General features: G+C 39.5%; 1 protein-coding gene across 9 annotated transcripts in view; it reads left to right on the top strand.

The window, feature by feature from the left end:
• NPAS3 (neuronal PAS domain protein 3) overlaps nucleotides 1–27,144 on the top strand; it is a 1,011,636-nt gene that overhangs the window by 486,955 nt on the left and 497,537 nt on the right. For 7 of the 9 annotated variants that reach the window (XM_056133998.1, XM_056133996.1, XM_056134002.1 and 4 more), the window contains one exon: nucleotides 22,324–22,406. In XM_056133998.1, the coding sequence (XP_055989973.1) occupies nucleotides 22,324–22,406 (83 nt within the window). The remainder of the gene's footprint in view (nucleotides 1–22,323; nucleotides 22,407–27,144) is intronic. The other 2 variants (XM_056133997.1, XM_056134000.1) reach the window with 1 other exon arrangement.

Raw genomic sequence — 27,144 nt, 5'->3', positions numbered from 1 at the left:
TTTTGCACCCACTGTGGTTTATATATACAGAGATTTTTTGTTTGTTTCGGATTTTGAATGGAAACCATACTTTGAACTAGAATAAATATATGACCCCCTTGTGGGTGAAAATAAATTGGTTCAAGAAGGGTTCTTACCTCTAAGAACAGCACTGAAGAGACAGCTGTAACTATTAGCCAATTAGTTTAATGTTGCAACTAGCAGGCAGGACCTGAACCATTTTCCTGGTACCTAGCTAATAGCCGCTTAAAATGACTTTAATTCCCCCAGTTTCCTGGACTATGTAACTGAGTGTTGTAATGCTTTGCGGCTAATAAAATTTCAGATTGACTAATTTACTGGGTAGCTTTACCAAAACATCCAAGTAATCCCTACGTCCTCATTAGAGAAAGGGCCAAAACCTATTCCCATGGGACTGATTTGAAAAAAGCTCCCTGAGATCAGCCTCACTGAGCTTTCGATGCACTAGCACAAATCAGGTGGAGGATCTTCTCTGGTTTTAGTACAGCAATTTATCTGAGTTTTGTAGTTAAAGTTTGAGCATGAGGTAATTAGAGCCCTCCAAGCTTGAAATTCATGAACCTGATTCACCCTTTAATAGACTCTATACAAGACTGCCAAGCTCACGGTTTGACTGATATATGTGGAGGCTTTGTTAAAAGCCTCTGGTCAAAATGGAGTTTAAAAAATTCAAAATCGGTTTTCTTTTCTTTTGAGCTCTTACATGTGTAAACAAGGTAGCCTGCCACATGTTATTACTGCATGTCAGGCAGCGGTCGGTTGTGCCCTTTGGAAATATTCACTGGTCAATAATCAAATCCGCACAACCGAGCCGCACCCCACCTGCAGTCCAGATGGGCCCGACAGCAAACAGGACAGAACCAATTGGGGCCGCAGCATAGTGCGGGCAGAATGCTGTGGGTCTATTTGGTTTCTCCTACTGTTGATCCCTCATGGCAAAAAGTGGAAGATAACCTTTATGCTGCTACCATTGGAGCAGTCAGGGTTTGTGATTCTGCGTGTCTCTGCATTAGGCAGTTATAATTTAATCCTTCTACCCAGGACCTGCCATGCACTTTTTTTTAACTTGAGAACAACAGTAATATTTAAGGCGATATGCTCTGTGGATGCCTGTACACAAGCTAGTGCAGGTCCATGCACAGGAGCCCACATCTGGTTACAACCACCATCATCATGCCACTTAAAAGGACAGCTATTGTGATGAAAATCCTGTCTAGGAAACCAAACCTGAGTGATAGTCTTTGGAATACTTGGGCATATATAAAAGTTGTTATGTCCAAAACTATTTCGGTGACACCTGATTGTTTATCAATTACATCATAGTATTTATTCTACAAAATTTGCAAGGTGTTCCCAGGTCGGTTTGTTTTTATGGTGTAGGGGATTGAATCCAGAGCCTCTCAAATGTGAGGCAAGTGCTGGAGTACAACCAAAGCAATAATACGTGGTTAGGGCATTGCCCTTGCAAGTGGTTGACCTGAGTTCTATCGTTGTCACTCCATATGGTCCTAGAGCCTGCCAGGAGTGGTACTTGAGCATAGACCCAGGGCACAACCTGAACCCTGCTGGTTATGTCCCATAAACAACCAAAAAACATGAGTGCTCTACTGCTGAGTCCCCTCCCAGGCCCTTGGTTTTCTTCTTTCATATGTACACCATTCATAGAATATGTAGCTTGTTCTTGTTGTTTTCATTGTTGTTGTTTGTTTGGTGGCCACACCCAACAATGCTTAGAGCTTTCTCCTGCCCCGGCATTCATGGATCACTTGTATCAGTCTTGGGAGGAACATATGGGGTACTAGGAATCAAACCCTGGCAGGCCACAACAAGGCAAGTGCCCTGCTGGCTGTATGGTCTCTTTGGCCCTGAATACATATCTCTGGTGGAAGAGAAAGGAGGTAGCATCTAGTGATTGTCCTGTGTGCAAAATACTGTGCTAACCAGTTTGTGTATATTATGTCATTGAATCCCAAACTTGCATGCTAAGGTCAGTGATAATCTTTTGATCACAGAGATTTTTCTAACTCACTCAGTGTCACACACAACTTTAGAATTGACAGAGAGCACCTATTCATAAAACATCACCTTGGTGACTGTCTTTAATCCTCTTCATCTAAAGCACTTTGACGGCATCCACTTTTATTTTGCTGCAGAGTTTTTGAAATCCAGATTGCACAAAAATCTTTCTTTTTTACTTTGGGCTAGATGTGTGCTAGAAAACTGTCACAAATCATGGTATTTATCCCTTGTCACATTTCTTTGGACAAGGGATTATTATCTCACTCTACAGATGGGAAACCAAGACCCAGATGTCAAGCGTCTTACCCTTATTCACCCATCTAGTAAATGACAGAGCTGATACTGGCAGTAATGGTTCTGTCTCCAAGAGGTATGCTCTTTGAGACTAAACAATAGCTACCCACCCCTTATTGCTAAGAACTTCTAAATTCTTGAAAACTAAGATGAATAAAACTTCTATGATTCTTTGAAGAATATAGTATAGGAGAAGCAAAATCCATGATGAAACATTAACTGTGAATGAAGTTCTTACTATAAAAGGAATTGTGGGAACTAGAAGACAAGTCAGACATCAGCCGCACAGTCTTTGCATGTACAAGATTGTAAGTTTGATCCTCAGTACCAAAAACTACCTGAACACCCCTGGATGTGGCCCCGGAGGTCCCCCAAGCACCACTGGGTGTCACCATGGGCCTCAAGCAATGGTGGGCTTGAGCATTGTACCATTAGACCCAGCTGGCCAAGCATCATCAGGAGTAATACTGTGCCCCTGAATGCTACCGGAGAGGCCTTCTAACACCACCTGTTCCCTTCTGCCACACACAAACACACACACACAAAACCTAAAATCAACCGGTGAATTCAATATATGAAGTGAGTAAACTTCTGAAAGCACGTTTAATACTTACTTTCTTTTAGCTATGAGTTAGACTTAAAAGAAGAAGGATGAGCTGGTGATAATATTGCAGATAAGTGGAGTTTGCCCAGGAACATGGAAGCAGCTTTGTAGTGCCTATGATATGGAAAAGCCCTCCAGTGAGCTGTTTTGAGGGGAGCAGATGGAAGAGTAGCTCAGAGGAGCACACTGAAACAAATGTGAGCAGTTCCTATTTTCTTCTGGATACAGAGGATGAGGTTTGTGTAAATATTAGTTTTGAAAAAGCAGAAGAAGTTGTTTTCTTTTGCCGCATTGAAATTTCCTCTCATGGAATGTGAGGTGACCACTACTATAGTAAATGGTTCTTGGGAGAGAAATGCCTGTGTAGTCGCACACCTAGCTGTCCTTGACTTTCTTCTTCACTGACTTCATCAAAAGACACTCAGTAATACAGGGGGAAGAATAAGTGCTTTTTTCTCTTTTCAGTTACTTCTCAAGACAAATAGAAAACATTTGTGTTTGCTCCGATTACTTAACCTTATATTATTTCACAACTGAGTATATTAATAATCAATTGCAATACTTGCCTAAGGCCACCCAAAAGCTCTTAGCTGTGAGGAAGGAATACTTACTGGTTTGGCGATCCAATTGTGGAGGGTCCCCAGATAGTCACAGGAAACTTCTCTGTTGATGACATTTCAGATGCTTTTGCCAGAGCCTAAGATACAAAGAAAGAAACCAGGGCTGACTGACTCAAACCAGAAGAGAGCAATCTTGTCAATAAGCAAAGGGAGGGTTAGTGTTGACAGCAAAGTGAGTCTCCCAAGAGAATGGTAGAAAAGGGGGGGGTGTTTTATATCTTAATACATGCCGGCCTTGTAAATCAATATATATAAATCAAATATATAAATTGTATATATGATTATATATACATATATGCACAGCAGAGCCTGGCAAGCTCCCCATGGCATATTCGATATGCCAAAAACAGTAAATAACGGGTCTCATTCTCCTGACCCTGAAAGAGCCTCCAATACGGCAGCGTTGGTAAAGATGAGTAAGGAGAGGCTGCTAAAATCTCAGGTCTGGGATGAATGGAGACGTTACTGGCATCTGCTCGAGTAAATTGATGAACAATGGGATGACAGTGATACAGTGTTATATACATATATACATATCCGTGTATATATACATATATATGGAGAGAGACAAACATAGTTTTGTATTTCATACAAGAATGTCTCTTCTTTTATGCACATGTATCTGGGAAGGAACATTTCACTCACCTATTCACAAGAAGGAGTGGGATACTCTGACATAGGCCTGCAGAAGCAGTGGGCTGGACACTCTAATGGAGACATAAGGGTGGAGGTTTCAGGATACCAGCATGGACTTTATTTTGGAATGTTTCACCAACTTTCCCTACAGAAAAGTACTTCTAGACATGGATTGTTTTGTTGTTTGCCCATCATCTAGGAGACAGTGTTTTAAAAATTAACATTTCTGTAAACTGAAAGGGTCCACCCCATCATTCTTGCAGATTCTTGTAATAGTATGTACGTGAATGTACATACTGTATGTAATAGTAGTAGTTGTCTTCCATTTCCTATAATTCCTTCCTGCATGTAGTAGTCACAGTCACAGTCCTCCCGTTGTTCATCGATTTGTTCGAGTGGGCCAGTAATGTCTCCATCGTGAGACTTGTTGTTACTGTGTTTGGCATATTGAATACATCATGGGGAGCTTGCCAGGCTTTGCTGTGAGGTGAGATACTCTCGGTAGCTTGCCAGTCTCTCCAAGAGGAACGGAGGAATCGACCCGGCTCTGCCAGGCTGGCTGCGCGCAAGGCAAACACCCTACCCGCTGTGCTATCGCATGTAATAGTAACCTGTTAATTAGTTTTCAATAGGTATCACCTATTTCCCCTGTTTAAACCTTGAGTTCATTTGCAGCTGCCCTGCAAATGAGCCTCCTTTCTAGATGACATGTCTATTGGTTGCTGTTTCCTCTCAAGAATGGACATGCTCGTCACTTAAACCAAAATATCTTCTTTGTACAAACTTTCTTCCTTCTTTCCATTGTTCAGCTTTCATCCTTCAACACAATTCCTTTGCTTCATTGTGTTTAGCTCAGGCTTCTCCCCTCTCGATCTATCCCAGTTGATGACAGAGTCTTCACCCAAAAGTGCCTCTTTTTCACCTTTGACATTCTTGATATGTCTCTCCTTGGAATTTTGTACTTTAGGAATTTGTACTTGGAATTTTGTACATTAGGAAACTACCTCCTCTTTATCAATTATTGACCCCCAAGTGTTCATTCCCAGATTATCTTTCATATCTCCTCTTTCTTTGTAAGTGCACATATTCGCTATCCTGGCTTTTGGTACCCCACATTCTAGCATTCTAACAATCTTACTCATGTGCTTGCATGGATGGCTTGTAGCCAAGTCCTCATCTCGGTTATACCTCAGGTTGGAACCTTGGATATCCTGGAAAACTCATCTTGTATTGAATATTTTGTGAGGGACAGGCTGAGGGCCATTCCTGGTAATACTCAGTCAGCCAAGTCAAACAGTTAAATTCTATGATTCAGGTCCAGAAAACCTGGACTCACCAGAGATTCCCAGAAGTGCTCAGAGACCTGCAGGATTACTCCCTCGTAATAAGTTGTGTGCTAGGTAGAAAGCATTTGATGCCAGGGATCATACTTGGGGCCTTGCGGGGCAGGTGCTTCAGCCCTTTGAACCAACTCCCCAGCCCCTGGATAGCTTATCTTGATGAAATTCTCATTAAACAGCACCTCAAGTGCAACATCTTATCTACTAATGCTGTCTTCCTTTCTAAGAGCCCTATTTTTCCAATTATTGTCTGTCCTATATATTTGTTCACCCACACATGTGGGTTTATACTTGACTCTTCCTTGTCTATTTTTTGGTAACAAAACTCACACATAATTTCTAAATACTTTTATTATGAGGCTCGTCTCTGCAGTTTTTTTCAGAACTAATTAGCAGTATGAATTATTATTTCTTCCCTAGACTATATTGGCCTTTCCATCTATCCTCCAAACACAGTTTCTCTATGAAACACTAGCCTTTGAATACAATGCATAAATACATACTCATCTTGTTCATCCTTTGCTCTGTGCCTCAGACGGAACCCAGTAACTGTGTTGACTGTGGACTTCCTGTTAGTCTTCATAGGGATACATGTAGATTTTGCTGTGGATCCATAGGGTACTTTTCCCCTGCAGGCAAGACACCTATGTCCTGTGTTAATGACTTTGTATCAGTGGACCTTCTCTCCTTTCTATCTCCAACACCATCTCACCCTCACCAATCACAGATTTGTTTGCCTGGAAATTTCTACCTTTTTCTACCTCAAATCCCTCTACTCACTAATTTTTTTAATTAATTTTTATTAGTGAAACACCATGAGGTACAGTTGTAGACTTACAAATTTTTGTGCTTGGGTTTCGATTATACAATGATCAAATACCCATCCCTCCACCAGTGCCCATTTTCCACCACCATGGATCCCAGTATCCCTCCAACTCCCTTCCCCCCCATCCCACCCTGCCTCTGTGCCAGGGCATTCCCTTTTGTTCTCTCTCTCCTTTTGGGTGTTGTGGTCTGCAAAAGAGGCATTGAGTGGCAATCATGTTCGGTCCATAGTCTATTTTCAACATGCATCTCCCATCCTGGGAGGATCCTCCAAATACCCTTTATTTGGTGCTCCCTTGTCTATCTGAGCTGCTCTTTTCCCTGGAATGCCCCGCTGGCCTCTAAGCCATGGAGTAATCCTCCTGGTACTGATCTCGGCTATTCTTGGGTATTAATCTCCTATTTTGTTACTTTATGTCCTCCAGATGAATGCAATCTTTTTATGTCTATCCCTCTCTTTCTGACTCATTTCGCTTAGCATCATACTTTCCATGTAGTACCACTTGTATGTAAATTTCACGACTTCATCTTTTCTAACAGCTACATAGTACTCCATTGTGTAGATGTACCAAAGTTTCTTTAACCAGTCATCTGTTCTTGGGCACTCAGGTTTTTTCCAGATTCTGGCTATTGTAAAGAGTGCTGCAATGAACAAACAAGTGCAGATTTTACTTCGACTATACATTTTTCCTCTCTGAGATATATTCCTAGGAGTGGTATTGTTGGGTCAAATGGGAGCTCAATTTCTAATTTTTTGAGAATCGTCCATACTATTTTCCAAAAGGGCTGAACCAGTTGGCATTCCCACCAACAGTGAAGGAGTGTCCCTTTCTTGCCACATCCGCATCAGCATTGGTTGCTTTTGTTCTTTTGAATGTTCTCACTTATTTTGAATGTTACTAATTTAATAATTCCTTTGCTTGAGATCCTTCAAGGTAACCTTTATGGTAATGCAGTTTATATTTTTCTCTCCCTAGTCTGTTGCTTTCTGGAAGATCGGTTTCTTGACTCTTTTTGTTATTGTTTTGCGGGGCTACACCTAAAAGTGTTTAGGGGTTACAACTCTATCTGTACTTGGAGGTAAGTCCCAGAAGTGTTCATTTGACTTTTCTGGATATCAGTCCAGACCCCGAACATGCAGAGCACCTGCACTAATTTTTTAAGCTATTTCCTCAGCTCCAACTTCTCATTTTTAAGAACTGATAGTAAGTAAAAGTAAAGGCCCTCCCGTTGATCATCGATTTGCTCGAGCGGGCCCAGTAACGTCTCCATTGGAGACTTTGTTGTTACTGTGTCTGACATATCGAATACATCACGGGGAGCTTGCCAGGCTCTGCCGTGCGGGCGAGATACTCTCAGTAGCTTGCCGGACTCTCCGAGAGGGGTGGAGGAATCGAACTCGGGTCGGCCATGTTGGCTGCGTGCAAGGCAAATGCCCTACCGCTGTGCTATCGCTCCAGCCCCTTTAAGAACTGATATACTTCCTATAGGTCAGCATCTTCACCTTTGCTTTTCTCTCTTTATGGACATCATCTCACTCATATATTCATATGTCTACTCAAATACATTGCTATAGAAGACTTGTCTTACCTTCCTAGCCTCTGCAGAAATTAATGTCTCTCTTTTCCTTTCCTCCTTTTCCCTTATTTTTCTTCACGTTTATAACCAGATTTAGATGTGTGTATGTGGTCTGGTTGCACCTCTTGTCTGACATCCCCACCAGAATGCCAGCTCTTTGCAGGCATGTGTCTGTTTTGTGTGCCCTTCTGTGGCCTGTCCCTGTAAGAGCAACTGCACTTAGTAGTCCCTCAATGGATATTCAGATGAATCACTCGGTTGACTCCTTTCCAACCAGCATACTACTTGGCACAGAGCAAGCACTTAGTAGAGGAGTATTTAATGAATAAACCTAGAACATGCATCTTGCCATGGTTAAATGAATGCCCATGCCCAAACTGCTAAACTGAGGAGACCAGAAGCTTCCTGGAAAAGAGAAGCAAGACAGCTGGAAGACAAATAAAAATGACTGGCTAGTAGCAAAGTCCATTCTCATCAGAATGCTGGTTCAGTTATTCAGTTCAGATTTTTGGCAAGTGATGCAGATTCTTTCTCAGAAAATGTTGATTGATTGCACAGTTGTACCCACTTCATTTGCAAACCTTCATTATCTTTTTCCTTTCCTCCCTCCGTCTGCATTTAGAAGGGAGGAGCACTGTATAATTCCACAAAGCAATTTTTGTGAATAAACCAACTAACTGGCTGCCGCTTTCAGTCTTGAAGTCTCACACAGAATACAAGTGTCTGCTTTAGTTGTGTGTTTTCTCTTGACTGAATCCCCTTGCATTCATTCATTTGAGTATTCATTTAATTACTCACACATTCATTCAAAGAATCATTTATTCAGTCCCACTAAGACATAGCCTAATAAAAGATATATGTGGATGCCTGGCTCTTCTCTAAAGCAAGAGTTCTCAAATATGGTCTTGGTATGGATTTTGGGGGGAAATTTTGGTAATTAAATATGCAAAGTTTTGTGTTTGAATATTGCATTAGGAACAGTTTTGCTTCATAAGAACTTAATTATTCAAAGAAAGAAATACCATAGAAACTCTGATTCTAAATGAGCATCTAATCTAAATAATAGATATTTAACTGAGGCTTCCCCCTCCAGCTCCCTTTTTAATACATTTCATGGTCTTGATGGTGAGTGTGAAAGTGCATGATTGTGCATATTGGGTAATCTGGACCTGCATACCATACTGCTTAGTGATTTTTCTCTCCAATAGAGTATTTACCTTCCTTAGTTTCTACTCAGCCTTCATGACAGCCTCTGAAGTTCCTGGAGAGACAGACAGATGGCACAGGGAAGTCTGGTGTTGGGCTCTCTCTTGATCAAGTCCTTACTTCTGCTCAGTTCCCGTTGGTGATCATGTGGACTTTTATTTACATGAAATCAGGAAGCAAGATGGTTTTGGCTTCCATTGGTGGTGGCTGTGTGTTTTTACTTAATCAAGTTATGTCTGAGGCAGTCAGCATTTTTAAATGAACACCAATTATCACGGGAATAGAGCGTGAGTGAATCCTTCAAAAGAAAATTCAATGGGCAGTTGCTGACACTTGGGGAATTTCTGGCTCTTTGCCTAAATATGTGTGAAATGTTTGCACTGGTTTGAAGTCCTGATTGCAGTTGGTTCTCCAGGTTTGTAGTGCCAGTGTAGATTTGATAGCACACTGAGGGAAAAACAAGAACAGGATACAACGTAAAAAGTAGGAAATATTCCTAATTTGCTAGGAAGTCATTCCTCAGTATCTCAGCTATTATGGCAAAAGTATATATTTTAAAACTGGGATAAGAAGAGTGATTTGGAAAAACCTTATCCCAGTCTTAGCTGGGAGCTGACGTGTGCTGAACCATGTCTGTGACCTAGGCCTGTACTCTAGAGGGTTCATACATTCAAAAATATCATGTACCTTTTGTGTTTTCTCCACCCCCCACTTAGCCATTCAGGTCTTAATAGTTCACACAACAATTTCTTTGCCTTATGTAAAAAACTTGCTAGTTGAAGAGAGACAGTGTGGGTGAGTTCTAGGAGGAAGATTAAACCATGCAGAGTGTGGCACATGTCCTTATGCATGACAGCTCTCTGAGACATTGACTCTTCACAAAATGAGAAATTGAGGTCCATGAGAGCCTCATTTGTTCAAGACCACCCAGCTCATTAGCAGTAAGTGGAAGATTTAAAACTTGGTTGGCTTAACTCCAGAGCCCAAATCTTTTTCTCTCTGCACAGCTGTCTCCCAATAATGTGACCCCTCTCACTGAACTTTCCCTATAAGCTGAGTTTGCAGGGAGATATACTTTCAGCAGCTTGAAAGGCTGGCGAAGAAGTGGGTGTCTTTCTAAAAGAGATGGTCCCTTTCAGAATTCTCAGGTGACAGGAAAGCCACTTGTGTATCTCCATAGCCCTCCACTCAGAGGCTGGGTGATGTGAAACAAGTTCGGCCCAAGTTGTGGTATTTCAGCAGAACTGGCAAGAGAAAGAATGAGTTAGGCCTCTGAGACAGCACAGAGTAGGCTTTGGACCTACCAGGTATAATTGTGTGTCTGGCAGCCTGTGGTGTTGAGCCTCCAGATGGTGTTGTAAGAGTGGGGTTGGTAGATTCAGGCCTCTGTTTGCAGGAGTAGAATAATCCATTGCAGATGCTTCTTTAAGAAAAGCAAGTTGGGGTGGGCAAGGCAAACCTAGAACTTCCTCATGTGGATGTGGTCATGCATCTTAGTTCCTGCAGCCAATCTGATCCTGGAATGCTAACCTTTCCAGATCTTTGTTTACATGACCTCTCCCTCTATACCCCAGTTCCAATAATACCTCTATTCTGAGGACATTCCTGTCTTTGCTCCCTTTTCCTCCATTCTAAATAGAGTGGGATGAGTTAAACATTTATTGCCTTCTGTTTATTTATGTGTGCATTACCTCCCCTCTGGATTGGAAGGTCAGCATGATTCCTTATGGCTTGGATCCTCTGACATAGTGTTCAGCACGGAAAAGAGGCTCAACAAATATTTCACATTGGATTTTTCTAGTTTTCTTTCTCCTGACTCATAAGCAAAGCATCCGGAAAATGGAAATGGGGTCTGGCTTCAATTTCTGGCACTGAGGACAATGAACTAAACCATGTTCATATTTCAGTAACTATTAGGAGAATATGTATCGCATCACATAAGATGGGGAGCTTTGTAATTGGGTCACAAAAGAAATTGGCTATTCTTTTCCCCCCAAATTTTATTTTATTAAAGCACCATCATTTTACAAAGTTTTTCACAGTTGGGTTTTTGATACACAATGTTCCATCTTCAATCCCACCACCAGGGTCAACTTCCCTCAACCAGTGTTCCTAGGTTCTTTCTTTTAACTCCCTCTACCCCATTTCCAGCCTGCCATTATGACAGACATCTTTTGAGTATTTTGACCTTGTCCTCTTCATTGTTTTGTTAAAGATTGGGTCTCATGATTTCAGTGTAGGTTGTTGTCTCTGTGGTTTGGATACTTATCTTTATCAGTCCTTAACACTACCAATTTACCTTCATCCCCTTAACACCTGTCCCTCATTGCTTCCCATCTATCTCTTTCCCCCTTTCTTGTCACTCTGTTTCCTTCCTTATTCTCCCAATACTCTGGAGCCAAGTCTGATCTAGGCATCTTCCCTTTAAAACAATGCATTGTTATTCTAAATACCACCAGTGAGAATGATATATATCAAAAACAATGGGAACTATCTGTGTTGGCAGGTGAAAAAGGAACACTCATCTCCTGCTGGTGGAAATGTCATCTGGTTCAACACCTATGAAAAACAGTATGGAGAGTTCTCAATAAACTTAAAATTGAGCTACTATGATGACTTTTCAATAATGGTGCTGCTCTTAGCGGAATAGCCTATCCTTAACACCAATCCTCCACTGGCTGCTTCATGAACTTTATCTGTTCACCATTCACTTGGCATAAAGTCATTAAGCATACTACCATTTATTGATGTGGCCACAAGGCTGAAGAGAGTGAGGGTTGGGATGGGGTGTAGGGAGACCATGACAGAACATCTGAATGAATGTGTAGGAGAGAGAAAGGAAGAGGGCAAGAGCAGTTACCCTTTTTCTCCCACAGAAACATAAGCAGCTTCCAGCGGACCTGATGGAGCTCCCTGTCAGCTGAGTGATGTAGGAGGGCCCAGAGGATGGACTGAGCATTAGGCTGAAAGTAATAAGGTTGTGCCTGACTTACCGCAGATTTGTAGCAGATGTTACAAATGTCATAACATGAAGCTCTGGGATTGGGTATGGAAAAAATAAAATGAGACAGCAGATGTAGACTTCTTTATTTTTTCACTAAAGTCCTGGCTAACACCAAACCAAATTTACTGATTTTGATTTGAACCCTCTTCCTATGGATTGGAATTATGCCCCTCACAGTTCATGTCCCTGAGGTCAAAGGGTGACAGAGATGTGGAGTACCAAACCAAAAGTGGCAATTTGCAAACTGAAAGCATAATAACCCTTCTCAAGGGAGATCCCACTAAGGGAATGTACCAAACCTAACCCCATTTAAAATGTCAGCATCTATAAAATAACAGAACAAGGAAAGCCAAGATATTAAAATGGGGTATGTAGATTATCCTTGATCCTAGAGAATGAGAATGAGTACAGGAAAGGAAAAAAAATCAAGAGTGAGGTGAGGTATTAAGAAGTAGTAGATAACAGGGTAGGGATTCAGCGGCTTTAGGCACATCAGTGGGGCAGAGGTGTGGCATATCTATATATCTAAAGCACAGAATCAACAACACAGAAATCATGAGAGAAAACAGCAGTCAACCTTAAAAATATGTCTGTCAGGAAGGCAGGCTGGGGAGAAGTTGGAACTGGTGACTGGATTGGTGCTGAAAGAAACATTCTACTACTGAAGTATAAATATGAATAGTTTTTTAATCACAGCACCTTATCAGAAAATTAAGTAGACAAATTTTCACTTATCTAAGACATTTTTAGCATATCAATAGCAGAGGTCATTAAAAGGCAAAGTTGAAACTTTGAAAAATTAGCATTGTCTTTATTTATTTATTTATTTTAATTTTTATTAGTGAAACACCATGAGGTGCAGTTGTAGACTTACAAAATTTTTGCTTGGATTTCAATTATACAATGATCAAATACCCATCCTTCTGTAGCTGTTAGAAAAGATAAAGTCATGAAATTTACATACAAGTGGTACTGCATGGAAAGTATCATGTTAAGCGAAATGAGTCAGAAAGAGAGGGATAGACATAGAAAGTTTGCATTCATCTGGGGAACATAAAGTAACAAAATAGGAGGCTAACACCCAAGTGTGGCCAAGATTATTTATTTATTTTTTAATTAATGTAGGAGTACTCCTATTTATTCAGCCACTGATTAGGCTGATTGAATTGGGCATGAACTCCACAGCATTGTCTTTAAATCTCAAATTTGTTCCCTACCCCCAACTCCCACCCCCAAAAGTAATGATCAGAATTCTTTTTTTATTTTGTAACTTTTTTGTTGAATCACTGTGAGATAGACCCTTACAAAGCTGTTCATGATTAAATTTCCGTCATACAGTATTCCAACACCCATCCCTCCACTAGTGTACATTTCTCAGTAACATTGTTCCCAGGTTTCCTCCCCTATCACCCCCCACCCTCCACCTCTTGCCTGCCTCTATGATAGATGCTATTTCTTCTCTCTCTCTCTCTCTCTCTCTCCCTCCCTCCCTCCCTCCCTCCCTCTCTGTCTCTCTCTGTCTCTCTCTGTCCTCTCTCTCTCTCTCTCTCTCTCTCTCTCTCTCTCTCTCTCTCTCTCTCGTCCCCACCCCCTTTGGTCAGAGAGTTCTTGATGTCATCGTATACTTAATTCATGAGAGTATGTTGTATTTCTTCATGACACACACAGAGTGGGTAATTTAAGAGAAAATAATGATCCTCAGAAGAATAATTGAAACACGAATAACAACATCTCAGAAGGAGAGCCTGCAGATGAGATAGTGAGTGCCTTCCTACAGGAGACCCTCGCAGGCTCCCTGGATAGCCAGTATGTGCACAGTGTCCTGAAGCATCTCTCACACAGGACTCTATCTTGTCTGTGGGTTGTCCTTGGCATCACTGTGTCCCAGGTACCCTTGCAAAGTTCCCTCCTCTGTAGTGAAGCTTGATCCATGTCAGCTGCTAGAGCCCTACAGCCAGAATAAAAATTTTTATATCTTCTTTCTGAGTTCACGTTGGATAAAATTCAAGGCTCTCTATCACCATAGATCCTCACATTTTTCATTTAAAGTCATTTTATAGTAATATGACTCTTAAAATATCCCTGTCTTGGGGTGGAGAAGATCTATCTCATATGTCTGTTGGGAATCCAAACACATAAGTGATTTTCTGTCCTGATCAGTTTCTTACCCTGTATTTATTTTGGAAATGAGATAATTTGCATTGCCTTCACAGGGTGAAGGTAATTAAAGTAGTTAACTTTGGACCAGAGAGATAGCACAGTAGGTCAAGTTTTGCCGTGCATGCGACTAATTGGGTTCCATCCATCACCACCCATGTTCCCCTGAGCACAGCCAGGAGTGATCCTTGACCACAGAACCAGAAGTAAGCTCTGAGCATCACTGCGTGTGTCCCAAAAACAAGCAAGCAAAATAGTTAACTTTATGCTTTGCATATAAATTCAGACCCTCTAGGATCAAGTTGAAACCAACAAACATCGCAAAAACTCTTGGATGTATTTTAAGCTGACTTTCATTCCTTAAACTATATCCACATTTGATTTTAAATTTTAATGTAAATATTTTAAATTTGGAGGCCACGTCTGGCTATACTCAGGTTTTACTCCTGGATTTGTGCTCAGGGATTATTCCTGAGCACAAATCCAGGAGTAAATCCAGTACTCAGGGGATCCTGTGTGGTGCCAGGAATAAAACCCAGGTCAGCCATGTGAAGCCTTACCCACTTATCACCCACCAAGCCCTAAAAAGCACTTATAAAAGAGAACAGAAGTCTGGAGAGGGAGTTTGAGGGTTAAGGATTCGCCCTGCATGCAGTTGATACAGGATCAATCCTCCTCCCGCCCCCGGCATCGCATATGGTTTTTCAAGCCCTGCCACGAGTGACTCCTGAGCATAGAAGCACAGCCACTGCAATCCACAAACATAAACAAAAATACACTGTGATTGTGAAGTGATTAAGAAAGTTTATTTGAGGCCCTGGAGAGCTAGTACTGCAGGTAGGTTGCTCATCCTGAACACAGCCGACCCAGGTTTTATCCCCAGCATCCCTTGATCACTTGACTTCCCATTAATGGGCGAGTTGCTCAGCGGGCGCCAGTAACGTCTCCATTTGTCCCCGTCGCGTGCTAGTGTAGCCCAATGGCGTCTGTTCGTTCTAGGAACATGAAGAGCCTCAAACCAATCATTCATGATCTTGATAAAGAAGTCTGACCATCTGGTAGGTGGGCGGCCACGTGGTCTTTTGACATACCATGGAATCCAGTCGGTAGTGGCTCTAGTTTAGCGGTCGTCTCTAAATCTCCTTACCTGTATCCCTTATAGTCTCCTAAACACAACAAGGAATTATTCCTGGGTTCAGAGCCAGGAGTAACCCATGAGCATCATTGGGCCTGGATCAAAAACAGACAAAAAAGTTAAATTGAAAATACTAATACCTAATGTTTTAACCAAGTTCTCTTTTAATGTATAGTTGCTTAGAAGTAACTGGGAGGTAAAGTGTGTCCTCATTTATGTCCGGTCTGAGAGCTGTTCTTCTATATCTTCACTTCCTAGCTCTCAACCCAGGCTGGGGTCACACCTGCATTTTTTTGAGGTTTCTTTGCCAAAAATGGACTGTCAGGGCTTCATCCTCTCCAAGGCACTGCCTCTACCAACAGCAATTCAAGTCACTGCTTTAAGAATTTCATTGCCAAGGGAAACTTGGATTCTCTATTGAGGAATCCTAATCACCCTGTATGTGGTCCACAGAAAGGACATATAGACATTCCTATAGAAACTACCTATAAACAGTCCTATAGACTGTTCAAGAAAGACTCTTTTCCTCTTTATCAACTACAGATGGAGAAGTCTTTGCTCCTTCATTTCAAAGCTTGTTTTATTGAGTGGTAAAGGAAGGCAGGAGGGAAAAATTAATTTTTTTAAAAATGAAATCTTTGCACTAGAAGGTCCCTAAAATTTGTTGCTGAACAATTACTCCAGAATAAGACTTTGCTGTTTCTAATTAAGAGGAGTTTGCCATCTTGATTTAGAAAATTATAAGAACAAGTTTTTAAAAATCACATAAACACTGTTTAATTTGGGAAGGATGAGAGGTTCATGGTGAGCAAGCTCTGGATGGAACATTAATTGGATGTTGTATGTTTTCCCCTTAGTTCTCTTCTAGTTGAAGTTCTACAGATACACTTCTTGGAGAAAAGCAGATTTTGCTTCTTTTTTTCCAAAAATTCAGCAATTCATTACTATTATTTCACAGTCATAACAGCTCTAATGCTTTTCCCTAAATGCACTCAATCCATACTTTAATTGTGGAAGATATTTAAATATGTGTTGCATTAAAGAATTTTTAATTGGCATAAGACTTCTTAAAATTTCAATTATATTATTAGATTAAATGCTTCCTTTTTGTCTGAATTGGTAATAATAGGGTGCTAATGGATCCTATCAGATTAATTTTACAATTGTGCTTTTGTTTTTTTTTAATCCTCTAAATAAGAATTTAAAAATAGACTTCAAGCCTACTACTCCTGAATATAGGAAGTTTTCTTTTTGAATGTGAATTCTCCCGATTATTTCTTCTTATCAGCTTTCTTACATTTCAAGGGGCAAAAAATGAAATGTTCAAAGTGCATTAAAACACATCCTTACAATTTGTTTTCAGATGTTTACCTGAAACATTCCGCATACCATGCTTAGAGCATCAGCTTCAGTTCTATGGCTGCAATATCAGTTAAGCTGTTATCTTTCAATATCCAATCCTCATTGCAACCTGAAATGTCCCTGTGTCCTCGGCTTGTTTGAATAAGGATTTTAGGGCTGAAAGGAAAATTGTGACTAAGTGCAATAAGTAGTCTCATGAGAACCAATTCAGAAAGGAGATTTGATCCCATCTTAGATGCAAATGAAAAGTTTGAATTTTGTTAGGGCACCACATACAACCAGCAACACGGACATATACATAATAAATTCCTAAGATACCTGAAAAAAGCTTACCTGTCTTCCTTTGTTCTACAGTGAGTGAAGCTGACCTAGATTTTTAACGCAAATTTGGTAGCCACAGACAGATTTAATACACATCAGATACTCTGTTGCTTCTCAGACCTTGACTGCTCAGTCCAAGTGCTAACACCTGGTATCCTGAGTTCAGTTAAGGATGCTCTTAATTCTTCCTTCACTAACACTCAGTGTAACCACAGTACATTGCTCCCTGGATCATGAATTTAGAATGTGACTGTCTCATCCTGAAGCATGCCTTTAAGATTTTTTTTTGGATTCTTTTAATTGAGTCACCATGACATACATAGTTACAAAGCTGTTCATGATCAGATTTCACTCATACAATGATCCAACACCCATCCCTCTACCAGTGTTTATTTCCCACCAACTAATGACCCCAAGTTTCCCTCCCTTCACTCACCATCCCTACTCCAAGCCTGCCTCTGCCTCTATGGCTCTATGGAAGGCACTCTCTCTTTCTCTCTCTCTCTCTCTTAGACACTAAGAGGTTATAGTGTTTGTTCCTTTACCTACTTTCAGCAGAGACATGCCTTTTTCATGAAGCAGATGATTCCATACTTTCTACTGTCTCCACAATTCTGAGTCTATGTTGACTGAATCTGCCATACCCTCTCATGGAAGAGAAAGATGGATGAGAAAATCTCTCTCCCACATGGTATTTCCTTATCAATAGTGACTACTTGTATCCTAATTAATCCATCCCTTAGGTTCCCTGCCCCACAATATCCTATTCATCTTCACTTTCAAATGTTGATTCCCTTAAAGCACTTTTCTTGGTCATTCTCTACCTTTGGTTTATCTCCTCCATTGTAAACTGTACCTATGAGGTTGGAAGCTTCTCCTTCTTGGGAAAATGGGGATGGGAATGGTTCTGAAAAGAAAGAGCCATGTGGGACACAAGGCAGACAAGGCTCATAGCTTTTCCTTCTTTCATTATGTGTGTCCACTGAGCTGTCCTGTTTCCATGCAGTAATGGGTTCTTCTGTGGCAAGCTGACCTTTTGGCTGAATAGGTCAACTCCCACTGAGCGCAGCTCCTCAGCCCCCTGGCGCGTGTGCTACCCCGAAGGTGAGATGTGCACGCTGGTTCAGAATCTGACTGGGCATGTGTGGTGTATTCCCATAGGAGAGGTTGTCTTTTACAGACCCTGAATTAATTCCCGACGACCACCTCTCAAGGTTCTGTAAAAGTATCTAGGTGAGAACTTGCTTGCCGATTTTGTTGGGGAACAAATTTTTCAGACGCATACTTTGTATTGTGATTTCTTTGTCTTTCCCTCTTTTTTTTCCGGTGAGATAGAGACCCAAAGCATAATCCTAATCATTCTTAATATCATTGTAGCTTTCTGCTGAATAAATAGCAATACTCCTACATAAAAAAATATCATTGTAGCTTTCTGAGATGAGGTAAGCTAAATATCTTTAGTTGATCATTTTCAAAATCCTTTCCCCTATATGTATTTTTAAAATTCAAACTCTTATATCTGCAGGCATCTTTGTTTTAACCCATGCAACATACAATAGTGTTGTACTTCTTGTTGATAAATTTATGATAAGCCTTGGCTTGTTTTAAATTGCTTACAATTATTTGGATGGTTTATTAGATTTTCTAACACTTGTTGTCTTATAGTAGATAGTGATTTTCAATATAAACATCAAATAGTTACTTGGTAAATACAGTCAAAATTTGTATTACTGTGATTTGATTGCTTTCTATTAATACTTTAAATAAACTGTTCGATTTATCAACCTTGAGTTATAACATAATCTTCACATTAAAGAATTATATATTCAGTTACTTTGCTCCGTGCTAAGTGTTTGAATTTTTCTTGTGGGGATAGATAGTTTTTTTTTTAAGTTTTAAGGAAGTAGTTTCTTTAAGTTGAAAAAACAAGTATATGAAATATATTAATGTAGATGAGACAAGACAGTGACCTACTCAGCAACAATTGTAGATTGTATGTGGTCAACAAGTAGTTTTGCAAACTATCAATTTTCAAATACAAACATCTGAGAGAGCCTCATAAGCAAAACATTACTTTCCTGAGGATGATGAAGCTCATTAAGGAAATGCCTCTCCGGTTTTTCTTTAGGCAATAATGACACTCTATAAAATGAGATTAGCATGGAGAAACAAAATAACTATATTTGTATTGTTCCTGCATTTTCAGATCATTGTCTCAACTTTCAAAATGCCAAATGTGATAGGATAAAAGGCACAAGAGAAGCAGCACATATTTAACATCTATGCACTTACCAGACTTACCAGTAATGCTGGACTTAGAGCTGGGATTCTACCGGGGTGGGGCATAATGGGCCCCTGTTTAACATATTTATGTTGGTTGTAAAATTAGGAACTGTCATTACAACCCGCATCACCTTCATAAGTGCAAAACATATAAATCAAGCCAAGATCCAGTGCCATAAAAATGCCATTGAATAGAATAGCATGAAACCATTTACAGAGACTTGTGTAGCATAGAGCATGTACTGAGATGTACACTCAGATATCTGGAGGATTTGAAGAACAAAGAATAAGCATTCAGGTAGGACTCCTGGACATAAGACCTAATGAAAGTATATGAAATCAGGCTGACTAATTGTTTTGAAAATAAAATTTCTAACTAATTCTCCACTTGCAGCATCCACCTAGAGAACAGCCAATGTCCTAAATAAGGAAATGGTAGGAAAAGATAGGCCATCCATGGCCAGGGGCAAATAACGTATGCAGACCCCATCCTGAGTTACTGCCACCTTGCTTTTAGAGGACAGGCAGCTCAGGGCTATCTGTTGTTTGTGAGCTTTCTAGTGAGTAAATATGCTACTTCTACTTCTTGGAATTGTTTGAGATTTTCTGTAGGTTTGTGGCTTTTGCTCTTCTGGTCACTTCTTATTCCAATTCTTTGTAGAAGAATCTCTCTTCTCTAAACTTTGTCCATTTTTGTTCATGAGACACCATGGTTAATTCTGAACTTTGTAATTGGAAGTCCTGAATTGCCCCCAAATTATGTGCTATTAATAAGGAACTCTCTGAATCTTAATTACTACCTCTAAAACAGAGTGGCCACTTTTGAAGTTTTTCAACTTCCCCCTTCTCCCTCCCCAAAGTCTCCTCCTACCAACAGTCTTTGGAAAAAAAAAAAAAAGACTGCAGATTTTATTCATGTGGGATCATTCACACCAAGCTACCATAATGTGCAATTAACACTCTAGAAACTGAAAACAGTATTCAGCAAGACAGCTGCATTATCAAAAATGCCAAAGGAGTTTTGAAGGGAGTAATGTGCATGTTAGAATAGGAAATTAATCAGAGGCGCATGTGCGCGTGTGCATGTGTACGGGCACGCACACACACACACACACACACACACACACACACACTCCAGTGATACTGTCTTAAGTATATCTGAAAGTTAAAAAAAATTTTTTAATCTTATATCTCTACTTAAAGATTAGTTTTAGGATAAGAAACTGATTTTCTATTTAAAGATTGCAAGTTTTCTGTTTTGCTTTGAAAGCAACTGAAAAAGTTGGAATGGAGATCTCTGTAAGATTCCTCCCAGCTGGAATATTCTCGGATAATAATCACTCTTCAATTATATTTTATAAATTTTCCCATTGAAAAAAATGCCCCTTTTGTTTCATCTTGCCAGTAATAATGATACTTAACATTCATGCGGTTTTCAAAGTGCCTTTCAGAGGCTGCAGACACCAACTCACAATTGCAGGGTAAACTGCCTACTTCCTCACAGCACAATAATCCTAAATGCATTTATATTATAATCCCTACTAAGTTATGACTCCAACGGACTGCCTCACCCACTGAAATGAAGCATTTTTATTTCCAGCCACATTTTGCTAGAATTTCCTCACCAACTAGTTGAAAATGTTTTTAGGGGAAAAGAGGAAATTTTGATTTTACTGTCAATTCATTGGGACTGAGTTTAAGGGAACAGAGGACTATAATAAATTTTCCAAGAAAATAAAAAAGACATGAAGAACTTACGTTTTTTGAAATACAAAAATTAAAAAATTAAAAACACTGAATCTTCTTTCATTGATGGGCAGGCAGATTTTTATATTTGTGAACTTGGAAAACAATAAAAGTGGGGAGGAAGAGTATCTAGGAAAGTGAATTTGAAAGCAAATTATGGACTGGAGAGATAGCCAGGGGTAAGGCACTTGATTTGCATGTGACCCACCCACCCCAGTTTGATCTCTGGTAGCGCATATGGTCCACCAAGCCTTGCCAGGAGTGATCCCTGAGCACAGAGTCAGGAGATAGTCCTAAAAACTGTCAAGTGTGACCCCTAAAAGAAAAAGACAAACAAAAAAGAAGCAAATTATAATCCCACAAAATGAGTTTTATAAAGAATATACCCTCAACTGTATGTTCTGAAGGTATGTATTAAATTCACTTTCTTGTGGATATGGGGGCTCCTTGATTGCAGGTGCTTGCAAACAACACATGTTGGGTAGGACAGGAATAAAGGGATTGACAGTAAATTAGTATGTGAACAGGTGTGTTCAGAGGAGAAAACAGGTCTGGTGGGGCAGGTGCTGAGCAGGAGTTTTCAGGGCCTTTTGGTAACTCTGTGCAGTTAGTTCCTTGTGGTGACTTGCTCAATGGGAGAGTCAACCGTCCCAAAACACTGCCACCACTACAAAGTCATTGAGACTCCCTTAACTGACATGCTGTGCTTATTACATGACAAAATTATCACATCAGAACTTTAAAAAATTGCTATTCCCTAGCCTAAAGGATATGGAAAATCCAGGTTTCTCTGGGGGTGAGAGAGAAGGTAGTGCATAGATATATTTAAAAATATTAGTATCTATTTTAAAAAGTTTTTACTAAATATTTTTAAAGGAATATGAACATTTATGGAGTATTTTTGTTGCAGTATAAAACATAGTCTAAAATGAAAACTTTAAAAGTCACTATGTGTTTTTTAATGTTTGTGAAAGTTAATATTTTGTGTTGAAAATTCAGCTCTGCTATCCTTGGCAAAATATGAAATGAATGCTAGGGTTTGTTTCTTTTGACCTCTGATACAGTGACAAGCTAGTGGTACAATTAGAGAAAAATTAAGCTCCAAGTGTGAATCACAGCTCCAGCTAAATTTTTCTTTTTCTTTCTTTCTTTTCTCTTCTCTTTTTTTCAAGTTATAGGTGCACAACGAAGGAGAAGCCCCAGTGCACTGGCCATTGAAGTATTCGAAGCACATTTGGGAAGTCACATTTTGCAGGTACTTTTAAAAGATAATAAAATCTTGTGTTCTTTTACTAGAGAAAACTTCATCTCTCTAGCCTTTTGTTAAGTTGTTGATTCTAGCCATACATTTCACTGTTGATATTTTATTTCCAAATTTTGAAATCATATGAATTTATTTCTTTTTAGAAAGGCATTCCGTGAGAGAATATTAATGAGAAAGGGAGGGCAAGTATTATTTGTCTTGTAATAATTGAGATGAATCACTCTTTTGTTGATGAGCAATGTATAGTTGCTGGCTGTTCCCAAAATGGTTTTGTGTGTGAGCTGCATTCGTAAATGGTTATATGTGTGTGTGTCTTTGGAGTTATATATTGTTTTTGAAAGAGCGAAACTTTGTTGTGAAGGAAATGTGGCGTTTTTATATGTTACCAAATTTTGGAGGTTGTTTTTTTTTTGCTTCAGTTTGTAAGTTATAAGTGCTTCTAGTCTTAATGTTTGTCTCTCCAAATTATGAACTTTCTCTGAAAGAAAAGTTTAAAGTGAAAGGAGAGATACAGTAATGATTGATTTTGACAGTGACTTTTTAACAAACGGACATGGAGAACTAGGACAGAACTGCAGTTACTTAGTCTCAGGGAAGCCTCACTCTAAACTTGGCATCTCCTCATACACACACTATTTTTTTAAGTTTGCTATCAGTTTAGACCCATAAATAATTGATCTAATTTGTTTCTGCTTTTAGGATAAATGATAAAAGCTTAAAAAAACTATCCAAGTTATATTTTCAACACAATTAGAGAATAGGCATGTTTGGAACATTTTGGCAGTTTATTTGGAAAAGCTACTATGGATTTTTAAAAAATAAACTTTGGAGTTAAAAATTAAGATAAATTCTAGAATTCTGTTCATTTAGAGGTTTGTTTGTTTGTTTGTTTTTTAATGGCCTTGTTGGTGCTCTCATTGCCTGGATCACCAAGGCAGTCCTAAACCTAGCTTCTTATTCCCTTAAATAGGTGCTGTAGCTAATTGTTACCTTTATATTCCCCTTGCTCAAGCTACAGAACTCCTCAGCCATTTCTAGGCTAGAAGCTTTAGAATCCTCAAAGCACTGGGTCAAAGGATTCATCTCTGGGCCTTTCCCAGGACCTATCAAATCAGAATCTTCTCAGTGAAGTTCAGGGATATGCAATTCTTACCAATCTCTTAAATTAATTTAGAAGTTTCCATAGATCTGAGATGACATAGTTCACATTTGTAAACACAAGACTCCAAGAAAGTCATCCTTTGTTTATTCTTGTAGTTCTCAACATTATTACTCCACCACAGTTTCTTGTGATGATTCCTTACGGCTCATGTTTCTTAAAATATACCTTGGGATTTGCTGTTCTATTATGCATAAAAACATTGTAATTACCATTGAGTTGGGTTAGTTCAGAGATGCAGTCAGCTAATTTTTCTAGATTTTCAAATTTGTATTTTCTGTGTACTCTTTATGAACACCCCTTATATATTCAGTATGAACCAGAACCAGGCCATATATATTTATGTGTATGTGTATGTATATATAGTGTTATTCAAGAAAATTCCTGTTCCTATTCTGAAGAAGTAGATATATAAGATTAAATTTCTTTTTACAAAAACAGAATTCAACGAGTCTCCACAGGGGGCTGGAGAGATAGCACAGCGGGTAGGGCATTTGCCTTGTACATGGCCGACCTGGGTTCGATTCCCAGCATCCCACATGGTCCTCTGAGCACCGCCAGGAGTAACTCCTGAGTGCAGAGCCAGGAGTAACCCCTGTGCATTGCCGGGTGTGACCCAAAAAGCAAAAAAAAAAAGTTTCCACAAAGTATTCTTTCTGGAATTCTTGAGTATAGATTCCTCTAGCAGTCATACTTAGGAGCTAGCTACAAGAATAGAACTAATTAAAAATCAAAATTTAGGAGCTTAAACACAATCCTAATGTAGGAGCACAGTGTAAAAAGTTTGTTCCAAATGTAAATATAGTGCTAGGCTTTAGTGAGAGAGCAGAGGTTAGAGGTGAAGCCAGTGTTGTGCTCTTAGGGTGGGTCATATTCAGGACACACATGGTTACCTCTGATATGGAGCAGAACAACCAGATGGATGAATGACCTAGAAAACCATGTTACGTTAATAATGACAAAGAATCGGGTGAAGTTCAGTTTAGAAAACATGTAAAAGAGGCTTCAATATCTTCTTTCTTTAAATATGTAAGTCTGTGTAGAAAAGGGTGAAAGGTGGGACTTGATACACTCTGTGCTGCTTTAAAATATGGTGGAACAAAAGTGGTTAAAACAATAGAAAAAAATAGTTTCCTTCCTATAGGAAAACATCCAAATAGACTTGTCCCTATTTGAACTATAACCAAAGTGTTTTTCTTCATTGTTTTTTATTTTTAATTCCTTTTTTTTTTGATGTTTTGGATCACACCTATGATGTTCAGGGATGACACCTTGCTCTGCACTTCAGAAATACTCCTGGTTGTACTTGGGGGCCATGTGGGATGGCTGGGATCGAACGCTGTTGGCCATGTGGAAGGCAAATGCACTACCTGCTGTGCTGTACTATCTGCTCTGGCCCCCAAGTGTTTTCCTTGAAAGGGAGAATAAATGATGTAGGAAGGATGCTTTTGAGAATTATAACTTTTTATAATTTTATTCTAGCTATAGTAGCACTGCATGTACACTTATGACAGAGGTAGCTAGAATTGTGGGCAGACAGGGGTTGAGAATTAATAATGGTAAAAAGAATATTTTATGAACTCTCTCTTTAGTTGTATCCCTCCTAGCAGAAGAGCCTTTGAACCCAAAAACCCAGGCCTTTTTTTACTGTTTTCCACAGTATCTGAATTTTCCAAAGTATCTGATGATGATCCTACCTGAGAGGAGGTAAAATGTTCTCTTAAATACTCAAGTTACTAAAAAGTAAAACAAGGCTAAGATCATTTCTATATTTTTCTCCAATTATGTCCACAGTTTAATCTGGCTGAATTTATCCTTCCATCTTCCATGCCTCCCTTTACTTGCATATATCTGGTAAAATTGAATGTCCTCAAGAAGGTGGGAATGGCTTCCAACCATACTGCATATCATGAATTCTAGCCCCACAAGAAATCTCAGATATTCAGTAAGAGTACAAAATTCTGCTAAACTCTTTGCATAAACTGTCCTTAGCTATCTTGTGATTATGTGGGAAATGAGAATCCAGAAGAGCCATGTAAGTGAAAAGCATCACAGTGTTCAAAAATCCATGGAGCCTTGAAGAGGCATTTGCCACAAGACATTCTAGAAAACCATGCATTTGCCACAAGGCATCAAGGGAGATTTCTTAATATTGTCAAATGATAATGGTATTTATTAGACAAACATAATGGAATGATATTGCAATCAAAGAGTACATAAAAGATAAAGGCTTGGTGGCAAGTAATGGTAGATCTTATTTGGAGGCTGTTAAGATGTTTGACTCAATGGAGAACCTGGGGAACAGTTGAGAGATGATTATGCAGAAATATGACCATACTGTTCTGACTTAGGGAATCAATCCATGGCTTTATAACCAGTGATGAACCCATGGGCAAGATTTAAATGCAAGAGAGTAACATAATAAGATGTGAGTTGTTTCTAGAGTTATCATTAAAATATAAATACATCTTTCTGGATGTTTTACAGCAGATCATGAATATAAAGAAATCTTCCCGAGATAGAGACTATAAAGGAAGGGGCAGGGGTGTGTGGGATTGAGATAGTTATTGGCACATTCTCATTAGTCAGATATCAAAGACTAAATGATGACAGAATTTAGAAGGGTTCAGATTTTCTGTGTTGGTATCCACTTATGTGAGTGATGATGATCTTACCTGAGAGGAGGTAAAATGTTCTTTTAAATACTCAAGTTAATGAAAAGTAAAACATTCAAAGCCTAAATCTGATCATCTAGACCAATGTTTCTCATTGAGTTGTATGACTCCCCGTGAGGCACCAGGATATTCCTTGGTGGCCACAGATGGAAATCATATAAGCAGGGAGCCAGAGCACAAGATTAGGCAGGAAACTAGTAGGACAGAGAGACCACCAGAAGGAAAAAATGATCGAAAGGGGGCCATGGTCAGGAAAAGACTGAAAAAAAAACACTGCTGTGGAGCTGCTCTAGGAGATTAGGGCAGAGTGGAAGCAGAGGGTTGGTGGTGGTGCTTTGTAAGTTGCAGACTCACAGGCAGTGATGACAAAGGAAAAGAGACTGAGTAACAGAAGGCAGTCGCTTAAGATGCAAGTTAAAAAGAATGGAAGTAGATGTAAGAGAAAAAGAAAATAGACAAAAAGAAGCAGACAGTTTGATTTTACCTAGAGAAATGTTATTGATAATGTCAGAGTGATTGTTGGATACATCCTTTGGAAAGATAAATACAAATGACATATTATATAAATTCAAGAGTGTTGTTTTACTTTGCCAATTCAAATAGTTGAGTCAAGTTTTATGTGCAAGACAAACCTAAAGAATGAGAAAAGGTAAAGGGTTTCAAATTAGTTTGACTCTTCAGTAGTTTTCTAGAAAAAGAATCATTCAGCGCTCCTCTTGAAATAACCTTCTTTAAGTGAACAAATTGATCCTAGTTGCACCCAAAATCTCTACTGCCCCATGATTTCAGTGCACTCCTGCAGGGGGCAGTATTACTCACTTTGGGAAACACTGGTGGAAAGGAAAGATGGGGAATAAGAATGTAGAAAAGTGAAGGGAAGCATCCTGAAGGGAAA

The sequence above is a fragment of the Sorex fumeus genome, unplaced genomic scaffold (assembly GCF_029834395.1).
Source record: "Sorex fumeus unplaced genomic scaffold, SorFum_2.1 ptg000098l, whole genome shotgun sequence".
Lineage (NCBI taxonomy): Eukaryota > Metazoa > Chordata > Mammalia > Eulipotyphla > Soricidae > Sorex > Sorex fumeus.
The sequence above is the reverse complement of the archived record's forward strand: the minus strand, read 5'-3'. Positions and strand labels throughout refer to the sequence as shown.